An 18,175-nucleotide genomic window follows, 5' to 3' on the forward strand; every position below is an offset into this window, starting at 1 on the left:
TTTTGTACCTGGTTTGCGCTCTGTGCGTAAAATGCGCACACGTTGTTTAAACTCATAGTACATCATCAGACATTATTCTGAGCTCTTTCCTTCTTCTTTAAAATAAAACCATTAAGTCCAAGTGACCATATAAAATAAAGTTTCTCCCTGCAGAACCGAAATCAACCCATGTTCTTAAAAACAGGGACCTAAAGAAGGCTAAGCTGCAATGGAATCATCCACTGTCCGAACCATTAAAAGCCAGCTCAGCGACACAGTCTGAGGTCAGAAGCCGAAAAGACAAAAACACCCCAACAAAAGTGTCAATGAAGAAAATCCATGGAGAACAAGAGGATGGCAAAAACGCGTCTGAACCGTGGAGAGCCGCCGCGTAAACTGATGAAGTGTCCTCATCATCCACGTTTGAGCTGAAACGTGAACTTGTTTGACATGTTTTAAGACGGCCCCCTCTCTCTGATGAAGGAGGGACTCTGCGACTTGAACATGTACAAGATATGTGGTGGGCACGGGACCTCCCCAAAACTTTTTGGCATATAAAAGCCAAGCTAACTCATTTGTTTAGGCAGTAGGGAGTTTCTGCTAGGGTCTGGATCGGAGTTACACACAGACCGGACCCTACCGTGTATGAGTGGTGTCTGAGGAGAAAAAGAGGATTCCCCCCTTGCCGCAAAGAATCTACATGTCTAATATTTAGACATGTTCAGCTTTGTGGATATCCGGTTAGCGCTTTTGCTCAGCGCAACGGTGCTTTTGGCGAGAGGTCAAGGCGAGGATGATAGTAAGTATCACTTTCAAACATTGATTTGAGTTGTTTTGGGACTGTGGCACCCTCAGGATGTGGATAGCCCGCAAGGATGCTGAGCAGTTTTGCTGGAACTGATCGTCCTCTGCGGGATACCTGACTCCAGAGATGGGCAAGGTTTTTACACATGCACTGAGGCGTTTTGGTGTCTCTTTTTCTTAATGGCGATCTGGAAGCGAATAGGAATTTATAGACTGGACTTTTCTTTACTGTTTGATGCTCTCACTGGCGTGCAGATACACGCTCAGTGCGCGTCCTCCTGCTGGAGCGCAAAGCTGAGGGGAGCAGCTGCGCTCTCTCTGATGCATGAGGACATTGGGTTCAAAGAGAGATGAAGCAGAGCACAAGCATTGATAAATCTGAAAACAAGCGAATGCAATTGATGAGTTTTGAGTTTTAGAAAAGTTGTGTCACAAATATAAATCATAGGTCCTAGCACTTTTGTCTACAGCCTCACCATAAACGCGTCAAAAGTGTGAAAACAGAAGTTTGTTGAGGAGTAAAACTTGACAGTGGGGATATTTTCAGGCGTGACAGGGTTTTGCAACTTTTGCAATAAAGCTTTGGGAGAATGTCAAACTGAATTAAAAATTTAGCTTCTCTTTGTGTAAAACTGGACTGGTTTTGCTGAAAAAAGGGGGCAATGGAAAAATTGCTTCAGCCTGACGTCGCCAGTGAAATAGTCTAGACACTAATTAATCACTATGCAGGGAAGGGTGCGGAAGACCTGGTTCTATAGGTTAACAGCGCCACTCTGTGGCAAGTACCGGAACTGTGCATCCATCCATCCTTAAAGCCGGGGTCCTCCCACCCAGTGGCCCAACCTCACGTCCACCAGCTTGAAATGTGATTAGGCCCACTGTGATTTTCCACTCGTAGTCTTTGAGGGGAAAATCTGAAAGTGCATTTGAGCAGGAATGTTGGATAGCGACTTGTGGAACCTTTGTTCTGTTGCACACCCAGTCCTGTACTCTATCCTGTATCGCACAGCCCAGATCACTTCCAGCTTCTGTAGACAATCACTGATGCTGCACCTCATCACAGGCTCTATTCGCGCACACACAATCAGTCACCAAACACACGATTTTCCTAGATTTGATCTCATTAACAGCCTGTTAGCATGTCTGTGGCACCATCCAGGTGAAGCCCAAGTGTGGCGTGGATGACAGAGATTAAAGGACAGAAAGGTCAAAAGCTGCTGAAAGGAAAAATAAAATTACCCCAGAGGTCCGAACTAACTGATGCAAATCTGTCTTGAAATTGCAAGAACAACATCATCATGGGGAAAATTGATAAATGATTATTTTACTGAAGTTTACATTTGTGTTACATTGATGTCAGATCCAAGATGCTCTTCCCCCCTCTGTTTTATGATATTAAGTTGTTTTGCAAGCAGAGTTAGGTGTCCAGTCTAGGTCTACAGGGCACATCTGGCTCCCATATAATGCACGCATGTGAAGGTGTAGCCTGAGGATAAACCTGTACATAAACCACACAAGGTTCTACATACAATAATGCATTTATTAGACAAAAATCTAACCTAGATGTCCACTCCTTTTTATGGATATTTACTTATTCACTGTTACCAAACTCACCTGGGTTTTCTGCTCTCAGGCACATTCGGCAGCTGCACATTAGACGGACAGTTGTACAACGACAAGGATGTATGGAAACCAGAGCCCTGCCAGATCTGCGTCTGTGACAGTGGAACCGTCATGTGCGACGAGGTGATCTGTGAGGACACATCCGACTGCGCCGATCCCATCATTCCCGACGGAGAGTGCTGCCCTATCTGCCCCGATACCGATGGTATTCCACCTTGATCCTCCTCAGCATTTCTGTGGTTAATTAGCTTACTGGCGCCACCTAGTGCCTCCCACCTCGTCTCTGACGTGGCTATCTGGCCACAAGTGGACTTGAGGCCCTAAGCCTGCCTGCTTGCCTGAGGATTTTCAGTCGCTTTGGATTTACCTTCCGTTCATTTCAATTTCAATATGCATTCTTTTAAACGATGGATTATACCTGCTCTTTGGTGAAGTCTGGGCAGTGAATTTTTAATTTCTCAACATACGTACCTGTGCAGTGACGCTGCTGCGTGTAGCAGGGCCTACACATGTCCCATGTCTCCCAAAAACAACCTTTATATCATTGATTTTCCACTTTTTCCAGCAGAAGTGGTTTAGAATCAAATGAGCTGGCTTCTGATTCACAATCACAATGAAAGACTGTATTTCATGCTTTAATCAGCACTGACTTTCAGTCTAGACCTACTGTACTTCCACTTTTACATTATTTTGTAAATGTCCAAAGTTATGTATGTGTCTGTCATAAATGTTCAAGAGGTGTTGACGTTGTCTTTTTCTCCGTTGGTTCTGTAGGACCCCAGGTTCCTGGAGAGGTTGAGGTACTTTTGCCCTTTTAACTTTGATTGATACTGAAATTGATGTGCATCGAGGGTCTGAGGCCTGCACTTCATAATGATCTCTCTTTGGAGATGCTGGCATGACCAATGTAGTTTGTCATTACACCTGCTTGTATTCTTTACAGTGTGGATAAAACACCGCAGCGTAGCCTAACTCGCTTTTTCTGTCTCTCATAGCCAGTAACTGGAGACGTTGGCCCCAAGGGAGACAGGGTAGGTTCCAGTTTATGTGAACTCTCAATATCATTGACACTATTCAAGAGACCTTTTCTGTCTTTAGATGCAAATGACACCTATGTATTTTTAAAAAATAATGATTGAATTTATTTACTATAAGAACAAACTGACTGTTGGGGACAAGAATAATGTTTAAGCAGCTTTGTCTTTTAGATATTTTTGAATACGAAATAAGTTAGATGCATTTGTCCCAACAGTGACATATTAGTGTTGATCATTGTGTAATTTTCAACATAAATTATATTGGCTTGCTCAGTTTCAGTAACATTTACAACATATACCATATTGCAAATTATGCATTGCATTGCATTGGGTTGATTGTGTTTATTTTCATTAAAATTTTAAAGGACAGTTTTTACTTCCTTGAACATTTCACCAATTCCTGACAAAAAGTGAAAATGTACACAGCACCATTGTGTATCTGCTGAGTGAGCCCCTACAAATGGGTTTAAATGCCACTGAAGATTCTGTGACTTATCTCTCGCTGATGACCTTTGATGATTAGGTCACGAGGTCAGCAGGTCATTAAAAGTTCAAAGGTCACATAACACAAATGAGCTTTAAAAATGAACTCACTTTTATATTCAAGTGGAAAAATAAACATTTAATATCAATGTACACAGGATGCACAAAACAGTTTCTACAGTTTCTAACTTTGTGAATTTAAATCATGATTTCAGAGAAAACACAGATTTTGCTAGTAACTACAATTCTTCCTGGAAGGCAAATTAATAATGAGTTACAAAACTGAAATAATTAGGAAAGAATATTAACAATTAACCATTTCTGCTTGATTTTTTTTTACAGGGTCCCGTTGGTCCTCCTGGCAATGATGGAATCCCCGGACAGCCTGGTCTTCCCGGCCCACCCGGCCCCCCTGGCCCCCCTGGCCTTGGCGGAGTAAGTATCACCAAGTCAGAACACCCATAAAGTCTGGGATCGAGTGTTGTATATGACTTGGGTCAGATGAGATACATCCTAAAAACTCATGGTAGTCTCTGATCTCTGAAAGCTGTCCATTATTTTTTCAATTCAGTATCAAATCAGTCCGTAATCATTAATTTTACACAGACTTGAGGAGGAAGAATACTCCTCCATGTGTATTTCAGCACTGGGAGTGCAGACAGCTCCCTGGTCCTCAGGTTTAGGCCTGTGTTCATCTGACCAGTTTATTCAGTCAGGGAAATGAACACATGAAAGTCCCACCAAGCAGTTATACCATTTCAACATGTTAAACTTTGACTAAATATCTGTGCTATGGGATCTAACACAGATTTACTGTTAGCAATTCTTCCTCTTTATACTATAGGATGTGATTCAGATTTACCATGAGTTGACACTAGTAATCAAGTCACTGCAACTGTCCCATGTGTTGTTTTTGTGCCACAGTAACTCAAAACCGGTACTCTGAAGTGTTATTTCTCAAAGCTCTGTGACTAATTCTTTCTCTTCTCTCCTTGCAGAACTTCTCTCCTCAAATGAGCTATGTTGACCACTCCAAATCCTCCGGCCCACCTGTCCCTGGCCCCATGGTATGAAGGCTTTACTTTCTCTCAACATATCTTTGTTTAGCTGTTTACATTATTGTCAGCAGTAAACATTTGAAATCCAGGTTAATGCTGACTCACATTGCTTCTCACATGTATATGTAGCTCTGTGTTTATTCAGTTTGATGTTGCCACCAATCGAATCTTCAATCTAAAAACTTTTTTTCGTATCTTCATCAACAGGGTCCTATGGGTCCTCGTGGTCCTCCTGGACCCCCTGGCTCCTCTGTAAGTATTCCTTATCAATTACACGACAGTTCAGTGATCCATTTTCGATAATATACTTATAATATTCCCCAGTATTTAAAAAATTTCAAAATTTCCTAATCAGATATAGGATACCGTATCTAAGATTAATGCATAAACATAAAAAACAAATATGTTGTATTGATCTGTTTTTCTTGTTGTCCTTCAGGGTCCTCAGGGTTTCACTGGACCCCCTGGAGAGCCTGGTGAGCCCGGAGCCTCTGTGAGTATACAAAATCTTCTACTAAATAAATACTTGTCTTGGTTTGTTTTTGATGAAGATGATGAATTGGGCAGAAAAAGCTCATTAGTTCACAACTAATGAGGGAACCCCATAAATCTGCATGATTGTCCTTCTTGTTTACATTCAAATTTGTTATTGCTAGTACCGTTACATACATTGTAATCACACTCTGACTCATACCACTTTTTGTCAGTGATAGATGCCCCACTCACCCCCTTGTTCTTCACCCCCAAGCGACATAGTGAAAATTCATAGACATTACCTGCAAATATTCAACATTACTTTGGTGCTAATCCAGTTGTTTATTGGTGTTTTTAGGGTGCCATGGGTTCTCGTGGTCCTTCTGGCCCCCCTGGAAAGAACGGAGATGATGTAAGGGACTTATTGAATTATTTCCTTCCTGTGTATCCTTGCTTACCGGACTTGTTTACGTCTATGGATGTCACACAGTTATATTCATGATTATTCATAACCTACCGAAAGAATTAAACTGGTCCTTTTAACACTTAGTAGATTAATTAATGTTTACATTTCCTACTGTTTTTTTCTTCATGTCTTTTATTTATTGTCTGAAGGACACATACTGCAGTCAGTGATTGCTGATGCTTCCACACCCTCATCTCTTACTAACCTCCTCTCTGTGCGTCTTCAACAGGGTGAGCCTGGCAAACCTGGACGCCCCGGTGAGCGCGGAGCTGCTGGCCCTCAGGTGAGCGATTCCCATTGAGGGCAAAAGGTCAGGAGATGGTCAGGCAAAAATGAATCCAATACTGGCATTTCTCAAATGCCAGTATTGGATTGGACAAATGCTCAAATGTCCATTCAGTGGCTCTCAAAACTCCTGGTCCTGGTTGTGCCTCCTCTCCGTTTGCTGAAATATCTTAATATTGAAAGTTATTACAGGAAGTTGTGATGCAAGATCAGTTAGTGACATATCTCTTGTTTTCCTCCTGCAGGGTGCTCGTGGATTCCCCGGAACCCCTGGACTCCCCGGCATCAAGGGACACAGAGTGAGTTCGGAGGAGCATTGAATACCAAAATCATTCTTTACAACTGCTGTCCTTGTCATTAGTGAGTGTGTGACTGATCTTATGATGCTCGTTGATTTTGACCACAGGGTTTCAGCGGTCTGGATGGAGCTAAGGGAGACGCAGGACCTGCTGGCCCTAAGGTGAGATAGCAGGATGTGCTCTTGCTCTCCAAAGCAGGAAGCTCATCGTATATTGCACCAATATTTCAGTTTGAATCACGAGGTTACATCCGTTCTAATGCCAATCTCTATTTCCCATCTATCTACAGGGAGAGGCCGGTGCCTCTGGTGAGAACGGTGTCCCTGGATCCATGGTATGTTTTGTTTCACCTCAATTAATTTATTGACATGCACTTTACTCTAAGGAATAGCCATTCTTGTACAGTATAGATTAGATGCAACACTTCAATTCTCATCCCATTCATAGCCGTAGCGCTGTCAAGCTAATATCGTTCTCTTCTTGTCTTTTCTAGGGTGCTCGTGGTCTCCCTGGTGAGAGAGGCCGCCCTGGACCTCCTGGCCCCTCTGTAAGTAACCTTATCCATTTACTGAAACACCTGACTTGTTTAGATCTGCTTATGTTTGCACATTTTGAGTCATATATGTTTTTTTCCCAAATGTCACTTGGATTGAATCTCCTCCTTCTCTGCAGGGTGCTCGTGGTAATGATGGCAACACTGGTCCCGCTGGTCCTCCCGTAAGTATTTTATTTTGCACTGTTAATTGTTAATTATAGCACCTACCTAAAACTGTTCAGTGACGTTGCTACAAAATACTGTTGATTTGGTACCAAACAGTTGCTATAAATGGGATCACATGGAATGATTCATTGTTAGTTTACCATCAAATCATTGGATGTCTTTGTGCATCAAGATTGTCTGTTAACATCATCATGCGTCTTTATTCGTCAGGGACCTACTGGATCTGCTGGTCCCCCCGGATTCCCCGGTGGTGCTGGAGCTAAGGTAAGTCACCCAATACTCAAGACATTTTTTATATCACATCAAAATAGAGTGATTAGTTGGCTTGCTAGGTTTCTCATCCTTAGATTAGTTTCAGCAATATCACTCAGCTTCACTGCTCCATGTCTAAATTGGTGTGCATCATGAAACCTTTAAAATTGCACCTATGTATCCATCAAATAGCGGTTGTCCTTACAGCCAGGGACAACTCAGGAGTAACATGATAATATTTTAACTTATCGGCACCCACTCACTTTGTAGCCCACCTGACTGTATGTCTCATCATCTCCCTGATCTTGTTCATTAGTAGGAAAACTGGGGACATTAACTGTCCGGGCAGATTAAGCTCAGTCATCCCACTTGGACTGTAGGAGGTTTTAGTGTCTGTAGAATCCTCATTGGGGAAACTTCCCAAAGCAATTTCCACAAATGAATTATACTCTCCATGCTCCAAAGTGAGCCATTAACCAGCATGTCAGTTTGGCACAACACTATATACCCCCCAGGTGAACCCTGCAGCCACCAGATGGCATCAGTAGACCTCAAATGGCACCTTACCTCTGTCACCCTGTTTAAATCCGTGAGGGATCTATTTTAATACCCTTTAACTCCCACCTATTCTGAAGTCACACACACCTGAGCTATTTTAAGAATCAAGAGGAGGAGAGTAGACAAAACAGTCAGTGATGTGACAACTGTCAAAAACTGGGCTGTGATGACAGAACATTAATACACTTAATTTCCCACTAGTGTCAGTAAACTAGTTCAACATAGATCTCGTCTTTACATTGTAATTCACTTGTCAATGTAATGTAATTAATATTGGGCAAGATGGACGGCTTCTTTGAGCTCTATCATTTATTTTGTTTTCATTAAGGTACTCACAATATTGAAGCAGATTTCTGAGACATTTTTTCTTCCCTCCACAGGGAGAGACTGGTCCTCAGGGAGGCCGTGGATCTGAGGGACCCCAGGGAGCCCGTGGTGAGCCCGGTAACCCAGGACCTGCTGGACCTGCTGGAGCTGCTGTGAGTAGATACTGGACTACCTATAGGCGCCTTTTTATACGCTGTCAAATCCATAACAGAAATTTAAAAAAAAAATGAATGACTCATATTAAACACTTTATGTCCTTCCTCTCTCTTTAGGGTGCCCCTGGATCTGATGGTTCCCCTGGTGCTAAGGGTTCTCCTGTAAGTGTCATACACACTGATCCCTTTTTATTACACTTAAATCCTGCATATGAAGTTTTCTGACACCCTGATTCTCCATCCCATAGGGTGCTGCTGGTATTGCTGGTGCTCCTGGTTTCCCTGGTGCTCGTGGTCCTGCTGGAGCTCAGGGAGCTGTTGGTGCTCCTGGTCCCAAGGGTAACAATGTGAGTAGACAATTGATTGAGTGAAGTTGTTTGAGTTTTGGTTTCAGCACACATTGTTCGCCATTATTATTGAGACCCTGGATCACCTGACAGCTTAAATAAAATGTGCCTGTTTCTGCCAACAGGGTGATGTTGGCACTCCTGGTCCCAAGGGAGAGCCTGGTTCCAAGGGAGAGCCTGTAAGTTTCAGAAATACATGATTTTGCAGTTAATTTAAGATTCTGTGTGATATTAGCTAATAACTTTGAAGACCTTAGTTTTGAACAAATTTCCCTTCCTTTCTTTTTCCAGGGCCCCGCTGGAGTTCAGGGACTTCCTGGCCCCTCTGGTGAGGAGGGAAAGAGAGGAGCTCGCGGAGAGCCCGGTGTTGCTGGACCCCGTGGACCCAGTGGAGAGCGTGTATGTTACTCCATCTTTCTCTTCAACTACATCAAACATCTGTCAGATACTGTAGTTGCCTTTGGTTTGAGGAGAAGAACAAACTTGTAAATCATGGGCAACAATCAGGTCCTCTGATGGATGCTCCTACAAAGCAGTTTGCATGTTTACAGTATGTTAAATTCCCGGGGGGATTCACCCCTGGAGTTGAGCATTTACACCACAGTTAGTGACATGCTTGTGTCTGTTTTTCCATTAGGGTGCCCCTGGTGCTCGTGGTTTCCCTGGTGCTGATGGAGCTGCTGGTGGCAAGGTGAGTTACTTAATATACCCAATACATTCTCATCCAGGGTGGTAATGAATCTGTCAAACTTGATTCTGGCTTACCACACCCCTTATCTCACCAATTTTGATTGTATTCCACTGATAATATGTGGTCACACACTGAAAAACTTCAGAAATCCATAATAACTTTAGCAAATATTTAAATAGTGATAATATAGCTTATAAACTTCAACCACTATCATGAACTTATGGAGTTTTCTCCTGACTCTTCTTCTCTCGTATGACAGGGAGCCCCTGGTGAGCGTGGTGCCCCCGGCGCAATTGGAGCTCAGGGAGCAACTGGTGAGTCTGGAAGCCCTGGTGCTCCCGGTGCCCCTGGATCCAAGGTGGGTTCTCCAACATATTTCTTCCTGTGCAACATGAAAATTCTCTTTAATCTTAAACTAAAAGTCAAATATCATGGCCCTTTCTCCATAGGGTATGACTGGTAGCCCTGGAAGCCCTGGCCCTGATGGCAAATCTGGACCTGCTGTAAGTACTAAATCACTATTAGTATCAGATAATATCAACTTTAATAAGAGAAAATATTTTATTATAATAAGAAGAGGAATTGCAGCTGCAATCAGTCATTTTAGTCATGATAGGAGACCATATTTTAAATATTTTCATTTTAAATATTTACATTGTTTTCCAATGATCTTTAGGGTTCACCTGGACAAGATGGCCGCCCTGGACCTGCTGGCTCCACTGGAGCCAGAGGCCAGCCCGGAGTTATGGGATTCCCTGGACCCAAGGGAGCCGCTGTGAGTTAACAGAACGTCTCCACTCATTTTGGTTTCAAATGCAAAAAACAGATCTCTAAAGGGTGTATAGATGTAGTCACCATCATCAAATTTCAAGTTCAGTTTTTGTTAATGTTATACATACCATTCATCCTGGTAAGAAAAGTATTCATAGCACTAAATAAAAACACAGTTGTTTTAAATAAACAAAAATAAGCTGTTAGGAGATCACAAAGAAATTAGTATAATCTGTGTCAGTCCTTTTGTGGCCCATTAAATTAAATTCAAACAGTAATACTGATGCAAAATCTTTAATGAGCAGGTGTAAGTGTGGACTTTGTTCTTCTTAACAGGGTGATGGTGGTAAGCCTGGTGAGAGAGGACCTGCTGGTGCTACTGGCGCTGTTGTAAGTACTTGTATATAGAAATCACACTCTGTAAACAACTGTAAAAAACTGATGTTTTCTATTTAAAAAAAAAAAAAAAAAAAAAGCTGAGAAGCTGTTGAAAATTGATTTGGGTCATGTTTTTGTTCACAGGGTGCCCCTGGCAAAGATGGTGACGTTGGTGCTCCTGGACCTTCTGGCCCTGGTGTATGTATCTCTCTAAAGCAACTGATATTTCCATCAGTATTTTGATGAACATTTTAACTTTTACATTACCTGTTTCAAGGTTTCTCATCATTACATTTTCTGTTCAGGGACCTGCTGGAGAGAAGGGAGAGCAGGGACCTGCTGGTCCTCCCGGATTCCAGGTGGGTTTCTCAGCAGCCTGAGCCCTGTCTTTGGTTTGGTTGTTATATTTCTGAGCTGTGTCACAATTTTACTTACTTATTTAACTTATTAAATTATCTTCCTTATTATTTGTGCAGGGTCTTCCTGGACCCCAAGGTGCTACTGGTGAGACTGGCAAGCCTGGTGAGCAGGTAAGAGTCACAGGATATTGGCTTCATAGCCATCCCTACTTGTAAACTAGGCCTTCATGTGTAATTTAAAAGTTAGTTGCTATTCATACATCTTATATGCAGTCAGATATAAAGCACATACAGCATATAGATTTACGAGTATTGTGAGGTTTCAAGATTAAAGATTTTGTCATTATAATTCTGCTGGGAGATTTCTTCATCGCAAATCATACTGACACAGTAAATCAAAATTCATGAAAACCTTCTCCCCATTCCCTCTTTTCTTCAGGGAGGTCCTGGTGAGGCTGGACCCCATGGCCCATCTGGACCAAGAGTGAGTATCTACTGCATTTCAGATGCAACCATGGTAAACCCTGTTCCTCTGGTTTTTAGCTAAAATGGTCATGACTGATGCGTCTCTTCTGTCCTTCAGGGCGACAGAGGTTTCCCCGGTGAGCGCGGTGCTACCGGTATCACTGGCCCCACTGGAGCCCGTGGTGCCCCCGGCCCTGCTGGTAGCGATGGACCTAAGGTAGGTTTACAAAAACAAAAAACTGTTAAACATTAAACACTGATTTTGATATCAAATATCATTTTTCACTCCAGTCCAGTTTTTTGAAATGACACAGAATTTAAGAGAATTCAACTAGTTCACTGACATCAACACACGACCATTCACAGGAAAGTGTTAGCACATATATCAGTCGCAAAACTACCATAAAACAGGCAGATACATATCTTTCATATTCTTTCAGGTCCATAAACTGAGAGCAGTCCAACATATTAAAACATCCTGTCATACAAAGAGACCAGTTTTGTGAAACATAGTTTGCTGCTTTCTTTTTGCCAGTACATAACAGACATGATTGATTATTTCACTTGCAGCCCATTTGATTTTCCTGATGGATAATAATGGGATTATTTATGTTTTTGTGTTTGTGTGCAGGGAGAGCCCGGTGCTGCTGGTGCCCCCGGCGGTATTGGAGCCCCCGGTATGCAGGGAATGCCCGGCGAGCGCGGAGCTTCTGGTCTTCCTGGTGTCAAGGGAGAGAGAGTGAGTATTACACCAATACAGTGTAGGTTATCAATGTTTATCACAACAAACACGAACGGGAAAAGAGTTTGATTTAGTGGGAATTAAAGGGGAGAAACTGTCTCACTGTTACAGTCACAGTTACTTCCAGTTTCTCAAACTGATCAGCAAAATATAAAGTTCTTGTAACTAAGTAATGGTGGGTAAACTTTTTCTAATATCATCTCCAGCCACCTTAATAACCTTTCTCTCTTCTCAGGGTGATGGTGGTTCCAAGGGAGTTGATGGTGCCCCTGGTAAAGATGGCGTGCGTGGTATGACTGGTGCTATTGGAGTCCCTGGACCCCCTGGTGCTCAGGGTGAGAAGGTGAGAGTGGACACTACATTGTCTTCCTACAAATATCACAGATCCAGATTCTTGATGCTCTGGCTTTGTCCTCCCTAATGTGGGTCAAGTCATAAAATTAGTAGTTAGGATGACCAACTAACTTGTCCGCTCACCTGTCCTCCTTCCTCTCTGGTTTTAGGGTGAGGGTGGCCCCCTTGGAGTCTCTGGACCCACTGGTCCTCGTGGTTCCCCTGTAAGTCCTTTTTCCAACACACCTAATTGAAAACTAGAAAGCAAACTCAAAAACATGCTGAACATAAACTTTATATCATGTCTGAATGACCCTAAAACTTTTTTCTCGAACAGGGTGAGCGTGGAGAGACTGGACCTCCCGGACCTGCCGGATTCGCTGGACCTCCTGTAAGCCCATCAATAATTACATTTTAGCCCAAGACTGAAAATACAACACACTTACTTAGGTTAGACATGACTCAAGAAAGCATGAGTTGACTTGCGTCTTCTTCTTCTCGCCCTCCAACCTCAGGGTGCTGATGGTCAGCCTGGTGCCAAGGGAGAGACTGGAGACAGCGGACCCAAGGGAGATGCTGGTGCTCCTGGACCTGCCGGACCTCTTGGAGCTGCCGGTCCTCAGGTAGGCCCACATATCAGATGACACATACTGTAGAGTAGTAATGGATAACACAATTCACAGTATACCAACCAATATTTTTATTTCATTATTGATGCCAGACAGTAGTGGTAATGAGTTTTATAAATGGGATATATTGATGATGATGATGATGATGATGATTAGATAGTGACTCCTCTTTAACTTATTCATTTTTCTGTCAACAGGGACCTGCTGGTCCTCCTGGAAGCAAAGGTGCTCGTGGTGGTGCTGGACCTCCTGTAAGTATCCCATCAACATGTAAGAGTTTGTAGAATTAGGTGACACTCTAAAAGTTGTTTCAAGTTTCATTTATGATTTCATGTGTTTGTGTGTGCACTTGTAGGGTGCTACTGGTTTCCCTGGACCTGCTGGCAGAGTTGGACCCCCTGGCCCTGCTGTATGTATCACCATGTCCACATGACCAGTTGCAATATACCAAAACACAATCTTGTCTTCAGTCTGTTTGAATATCAGCATCGTGGTCTTCAGCAAAGTTCGACTCAATACCTTGACTCCTCTTTTGCTTCCAGGGAGCTGGCGGACCCCCTGGACCCATCGGACCCATTGGCAAAGATGGAGCAAGAGGAGCTCGTGGTGAGACTGGTCCTGCTGGTCGCCCTGGTGAGGCTGGCGGTGTTGGAGCCCCAGGAATCGCTGGAGAGAAGGGATCTCCTGGTTCTGATGGAGCCCCTGTGAGTGCCTGCTATAGTTGTGAAGGTTTTTGACAACGTAAAATCGTACTACAGCGATCTCTTTTCATTTATGTGCCCACTAATTGACTGCTATGTCCTTCTGCGCAGGGTTCCCCTGGTACTTCTGGACCCCAAGGTGTTGCTGGACAGCGTGGTATTGTAGGTCTCCCCGGACAGCGTGGAGAGCGCGGTTTCCCTGGTCTTCCTGGACCATCTGTGAGTATCTCTGAATACGCTATGGTCAGAGTGCATTCTGTAAACTCTGTGGCCTAAATGACAAAGGACAACAATCTTTAGTGTTTCCTTTGCATCAGGACAGGACAGTATGAATGTACATTATTTCTAAAACTCCCATCTGCACATCCACATGCATGCAGATCACTGACTTCTCTTGTATTACTTCAGGGTGAGCCTGGAAAGCAGGGACCTTCTGGACTTGTTGGTGAGCGTGGAATGCCCGGACCTGCTGGACCCCCTGGACTGTCTGGTGCCACCGGAGAGGCTGGTCGTGAGGTATGCTGCCTGTCTCTGTTGTACCATGTAGAGTACTTAGATGGGAGGGTCTCACACTCCTACAGTCCACGCATATTCATTCATTGGCCGATGATGCACTGAATCTGTGCAGATACAGAATGGCTGCCCTAGAATATCGATGCTAACCATTGAACATAATGATGATTGCTCCTCCACAGGGATCTCCCGGTCATGATGGTGCCCCTGGTCGTGACGGAGCTACTGGCCCCAAGGTAAACTTCCTTTTCTGGTCTAATTTTTTAAGTCTTTCTCAGGCCTCAAATAATATCTCAATACCAAACCCTCTACTTTGTTTTGCCTGATCATTTAATCTTTAGTCCGATACAGTTTCCCACTAGAAACGGTACAGTTAGCCTTAAGCCTCCTAGCATCCTCTCACTGGAGATTTGCTCCTACAGGGAGACCGTGGTGAGAGCGGCATGGCTGGACCCCCTGGAGCCCCTGGTGCTCCTGGAGCCCCCGGAGCTGTTGGCCCCTCTGGAAAGACTGGTGACCGTGGAGAGAGTGTAAGCGCCCCCTTCTGTTTATCTTGATGCTACTGAAAGATGTACATTTGGTAATACACTGGGAAGATAACTTAAAATTTTGTCGTCATCTGATTTTCCCACTCTCTCATTCCTCTAGGGTCCCGCTGGTCCCGCCGGTCCTGCTGGTCCCGCTGGTGTCCGTGGTCCTGCTGTACGTTCATCACTGCATTATATGTATCACTAACATCTCTTAGCATCATTTTGAAATAATGGAGAAGTCCTCATCTTGACCTCCTGTTGCCTTTGTTCAGGGCCCTTCTGGTGCCAAGGGAGACAGAGGAGAGGCTGGTGAGGCTGGAGAGAGAGGCCACAAGGGACACAGAGGATTCACTGGCATGCAGGGTCTGCCCGGACCCGCTGTAAGTAACTGGTTCAAACTGATAGAGAAGCAAAAGTTGGTTGATTACTGCATCAACAACATCAAACATTTGATATAAATATCTTCATCTGCCTCTAGGGAACTGCTGGAGAGAGAGGACCTGCTGGTGCCTCTGGACCCGCTGGACCTAGAGTAAGTACAATTTCTCACATTACTGGTGGTTATCTACGCACAAAACAATAATGATTCTCTAGCACTCAGATACTTGAAGAGCCTGTTTTTGGTTTTCCTTAAAATGTTTCCATTGACTCAAAACAGTTGTGCAGAGTGAATGACCACTAATCCAGAAAGTAACATAAAAAGATGCAGTGCAAAAGTGCATGATAAGCAGGACCATACATGTTATAGCATATATACATGCACATGATGTCAGTAAAATGACAAGCTGAACTGTAATGAACTGATGTTTTTTCTCATTGAGTGATGATGTGACTTTTGTTCCATAGGGACCTGCTGGATCTAATGGTTCCCCTGGTAAGGATGGCATGAACGGTCTGCCCGGACCCATCGGACCCCCTGGACCTCGCGGTCGCAATGGAGAGATGGGACCTGCTGTAAGATGCACTACTATCTTTATAATATCCACATACTTGTAAATTCACTTTGAATGTGGTTGTAAAATGGAAACCCGTGGTGTTTTCAAAAAGGGTCCTCCCGGACCTCCTGGACCTGCCGGACCCCCTGGACCTCCTGGCGGTGGATTCGACTTCGTCAGCCAGCCAATCCAGGAGAAGGCCCCCGATCCCTTCCGTGGCGGCCACTACCGCGCTGACGACCCCAACATGATGCGCGATCGCGACATGGAGGTTGACACCACCCTCAAGACCCTGACCCAGAAGGTCGAGAAGATCCGTAGCCCCGACGGTACCCAGAAGAGCCCTGCCCGCATGTGCCGTGACCTGAGGATGTGCCACCCTGAGTGGAAGAGCGGTGAGTGCGGATCGGAGCCCTGTTGGAGCCTTTAGATGAAGTATAACATGAGGATAAGCTCCGATTCAAACTGTTTTATGTTCCTTCGTTACAGGCGCTTACTGGGTTGACCCCAACCAGGGCTCTCCTCTGGATGCCATCAAGGTCCACTGCAACATGGAGACTGGCGAGACTTGCATCTACCCCAGCGAGTCCAGCATCCCCATGAAGAACTGGTACCTCAGCAAGAACATCAGAGAGAAGAAGCACGTCTGGTTCAGCGAGTCCATGACCGGTGGATTCCAGGTGAGAAGACAGTGTCTCAAAAACTTCATCCTCATCCACTGATAGATTATAGGACATGTACAGCACTGTTAAGCCAATGACGGTAAAACATGTGCATCCTTCTCTTCCCTCCACTGTGCAGTTCCAGTATGGCAGCGATGGAGCCGATTCCGAGGATGTCAGCATCCAGATGACCTTCATGCGCCTGATGTCCAACCAGGCCTCTCAGAACATCACATACCACTGCAAGAACAGCATTGCCTACATGGACTCCGCCACTGGCAACCTGAAGAAGGCTCTGCTTCTCCAGGGCTCCAACGACGTCGAGATCAGAGCCGAGGGCAACAGCCGCTTCACATACAGCGTCAGCGAGGATGGCTGCACGGTGAGTTTACATAAAAATTCATAAAAAACTGGTAAAATCATCTGACCTTGTCTTGTCTAGAGAAGCAAGATTTTACAGCACTTGTGCAAATGTAATTGAGTAAATGTAAGTGAGTTTTTTGGAGCAATTTCTGACCTTTTCTCCTTTTCCTCCTCTCCACAGTCACACACTGGCACATGGGGCAAGACAGTCATCGACTACAAGACATCAAAAACATCTCGCCTGCCCATCATTGACATTGCTCCTATGGATGTTGGTGCCCCTGATCAGGAATTTGGCGTCGAAGTTGGCCCCGTTTGCTTCTTGTAAAAATGAAAGAAATATGGACATGACATTGTTGTTTTTTTTTCTAGCAGTCATCTCTAAATCCTTTTTTTCTATGCATTCAAAACTCATTCGGCTGCCATTGGCCCACATGCTTAAAACCACTCTACTGAAGACGATGTTTGTGTTTTTTCCAATCATGAGAAGTTTTTGGGACTGCTACTTCAACCGAAAACCAACCACAAGGACACTTTAAAAAGAATCTTTTGTTTCCACTGGCAACAAGAAAATAATATATACTTGTGTAAAATTTCCCCCTGGAGATTGAGAAAAAAAAAAAAAAGAAAGAAAGATCCACACTCGCAATGAAACACAGGTGACTTTTGCCATTTTCTACCACTGCGGAAGGACATTGAAAACAACAAATGATATGTACCATTTTTCTGGTGTTAAATAAATTGTAAAAAGTGTGAAGTGTCTTCTTGTTATAAATTCCTAAAAAAAAAAAAAACACCTGAATGTTGCTCAGACAAACGTGACCAGCAAATGAGCAAGACAAAGAAGCTCACCTTCATTGCAATATTTAGATGGCTACCTCATAACAAGAAGTCACCCCCAATTTTTCTTAAATGAAAAGGGTATATTTTACACAACAAGTCTATTGGGGGGGGGGGAATTAAAACATTCAAAGGTGCTATTACCAACTCAATGAGGTCCAGTTATTGGTGTTTGATGGTGAGACTATCACTGTCATACTGTAATTACTGCCACTAATGTCTGCAGAACCTTTGGTGCTACTAAATTGACTCATTGTCTTGTTGTCTATGCAGTGCAATTGTTTTCTTCTTAAGTGTTGGTTTGATAACAGAGCTCCTCTGCAAAGGTGATGACTGCAGATGTAATGCATGCAATCATGTCTTTGTAGATAAAAGCAAGTGACTCTGATTCAATA

General features: G+C 43.8%; 1 protein-coding gene across 1 annotated transcript; it reads left to right on the forward strand.

The window, feature by feature from the left end:
- The first annotated feature begins 558 nt into the window (after positions 1-558).
- Positions 559-17,734, forward strand: LOC111219718 (collagen alpha-1(I) chain-like). Its single transcript, XM_022742451.1, has 51 exons — positions 559-778; positions 2,417-2,611; positions 3,181-3,206; positions 3,402-3,437; positions 4,269-4,361; positions 4,925-4,993; positions 5,192-5,236; positions 5,424-5,477; positions 5,817-5,870; positions 6,154-6,207; positions 6,455-6,508; positions 6,616-6,669; positions 6,798-6,842; positions 7,002-7,055; positions 7,181-7,225; positions 7,440-7,493; positions 8,420-8,518; positions 8,639-8,683; positions 8,770-8,868; positions 8,994-9,047; positions 9,160-9,267; positions 9,506-9,559; positions 9,819-9,917; positions 10,009-10,062; positions 10,236-10,334; positions 10,667-10,720; positions 10,853-10,906; positions 11,014-11,067; positions 11,185-11,238; positions 11,507-11,551; positions 11,651-11,749; positions 12,164-12,271; positions 12,510-12,617; positions 12,778-12,831; positions 12,945-12,998; positions 13,123-13,230; positions 13,434-13,487; positions 13,592-13,645; positions 13,779-13,940; positions 14,049-14,156; positions 14,346-14,453; positions 14,633-14,686; positions 14,873-14,980; positions 15,099-15,152; positions 15,253-15,360; positions 15,459-15,512; positions 15,827-15,934; positions 16,028-16,310; positions 16,405-16,595; positions 16,717-16,959; positions 17,122-17,734. The coding sequence occupies exons 1-51, from the start codon at positions 697-699 to the stop codon at positions 17,266-17,268; spliced, it is 4,353 nt and encodes a 1,450-aa protein (XP_022598172.1). The 5' UTR covers positions 559-696; the 3' UTR covers positions 17,269-17,734.
- The last annotated feature ends 441 nt before the right edge of the window (positions 17,735-18,175 follow it).

This window comes from Seriola dumerili, unplaced genomic scaffold, assembly GCF_002260705.1.
Source record: "Seriola dumerili isolate Sdu_G_001 unplaced genomic scaffold, Sdu_1.0 BDQW01000068.1, whole genome shotgun sequence".
Classification (NCBI taxonomy): Eukaryota; Metazoa; Chordata; class Actinopteri; order Carangiformes; family Carangidae; genus Seriola; species Seriola dumerili.

What these genes read in the sequence shown, in the direction of transcription:
- LOC111219718 (XM_022742451.1), top strand. Translation starts at nt 697, where the DNA reads ATGTTCAGCTTTGTGGATATCCGGTTAGCGCTTTTGCTCAGCGCAACG. An exon ending in CTGGACCCAAGGGAGCCGCT is followed by an intron (nt 10,335 to 10,666) that starts GTGAGTTAACAG and finishes TCTTCTTAACAG; the next exon opens with GGTGATGGTGGTAAGCCTGG. An exon ending in TTGGACCCCCTGGCCCTGCT is followed by an intron (nt 13,646 to 13,778) that starts GTATGTATCACC and finishes TTTTGCTTCCAG; the next exon opens with GGAGCTGGCGGACCCCCTGG.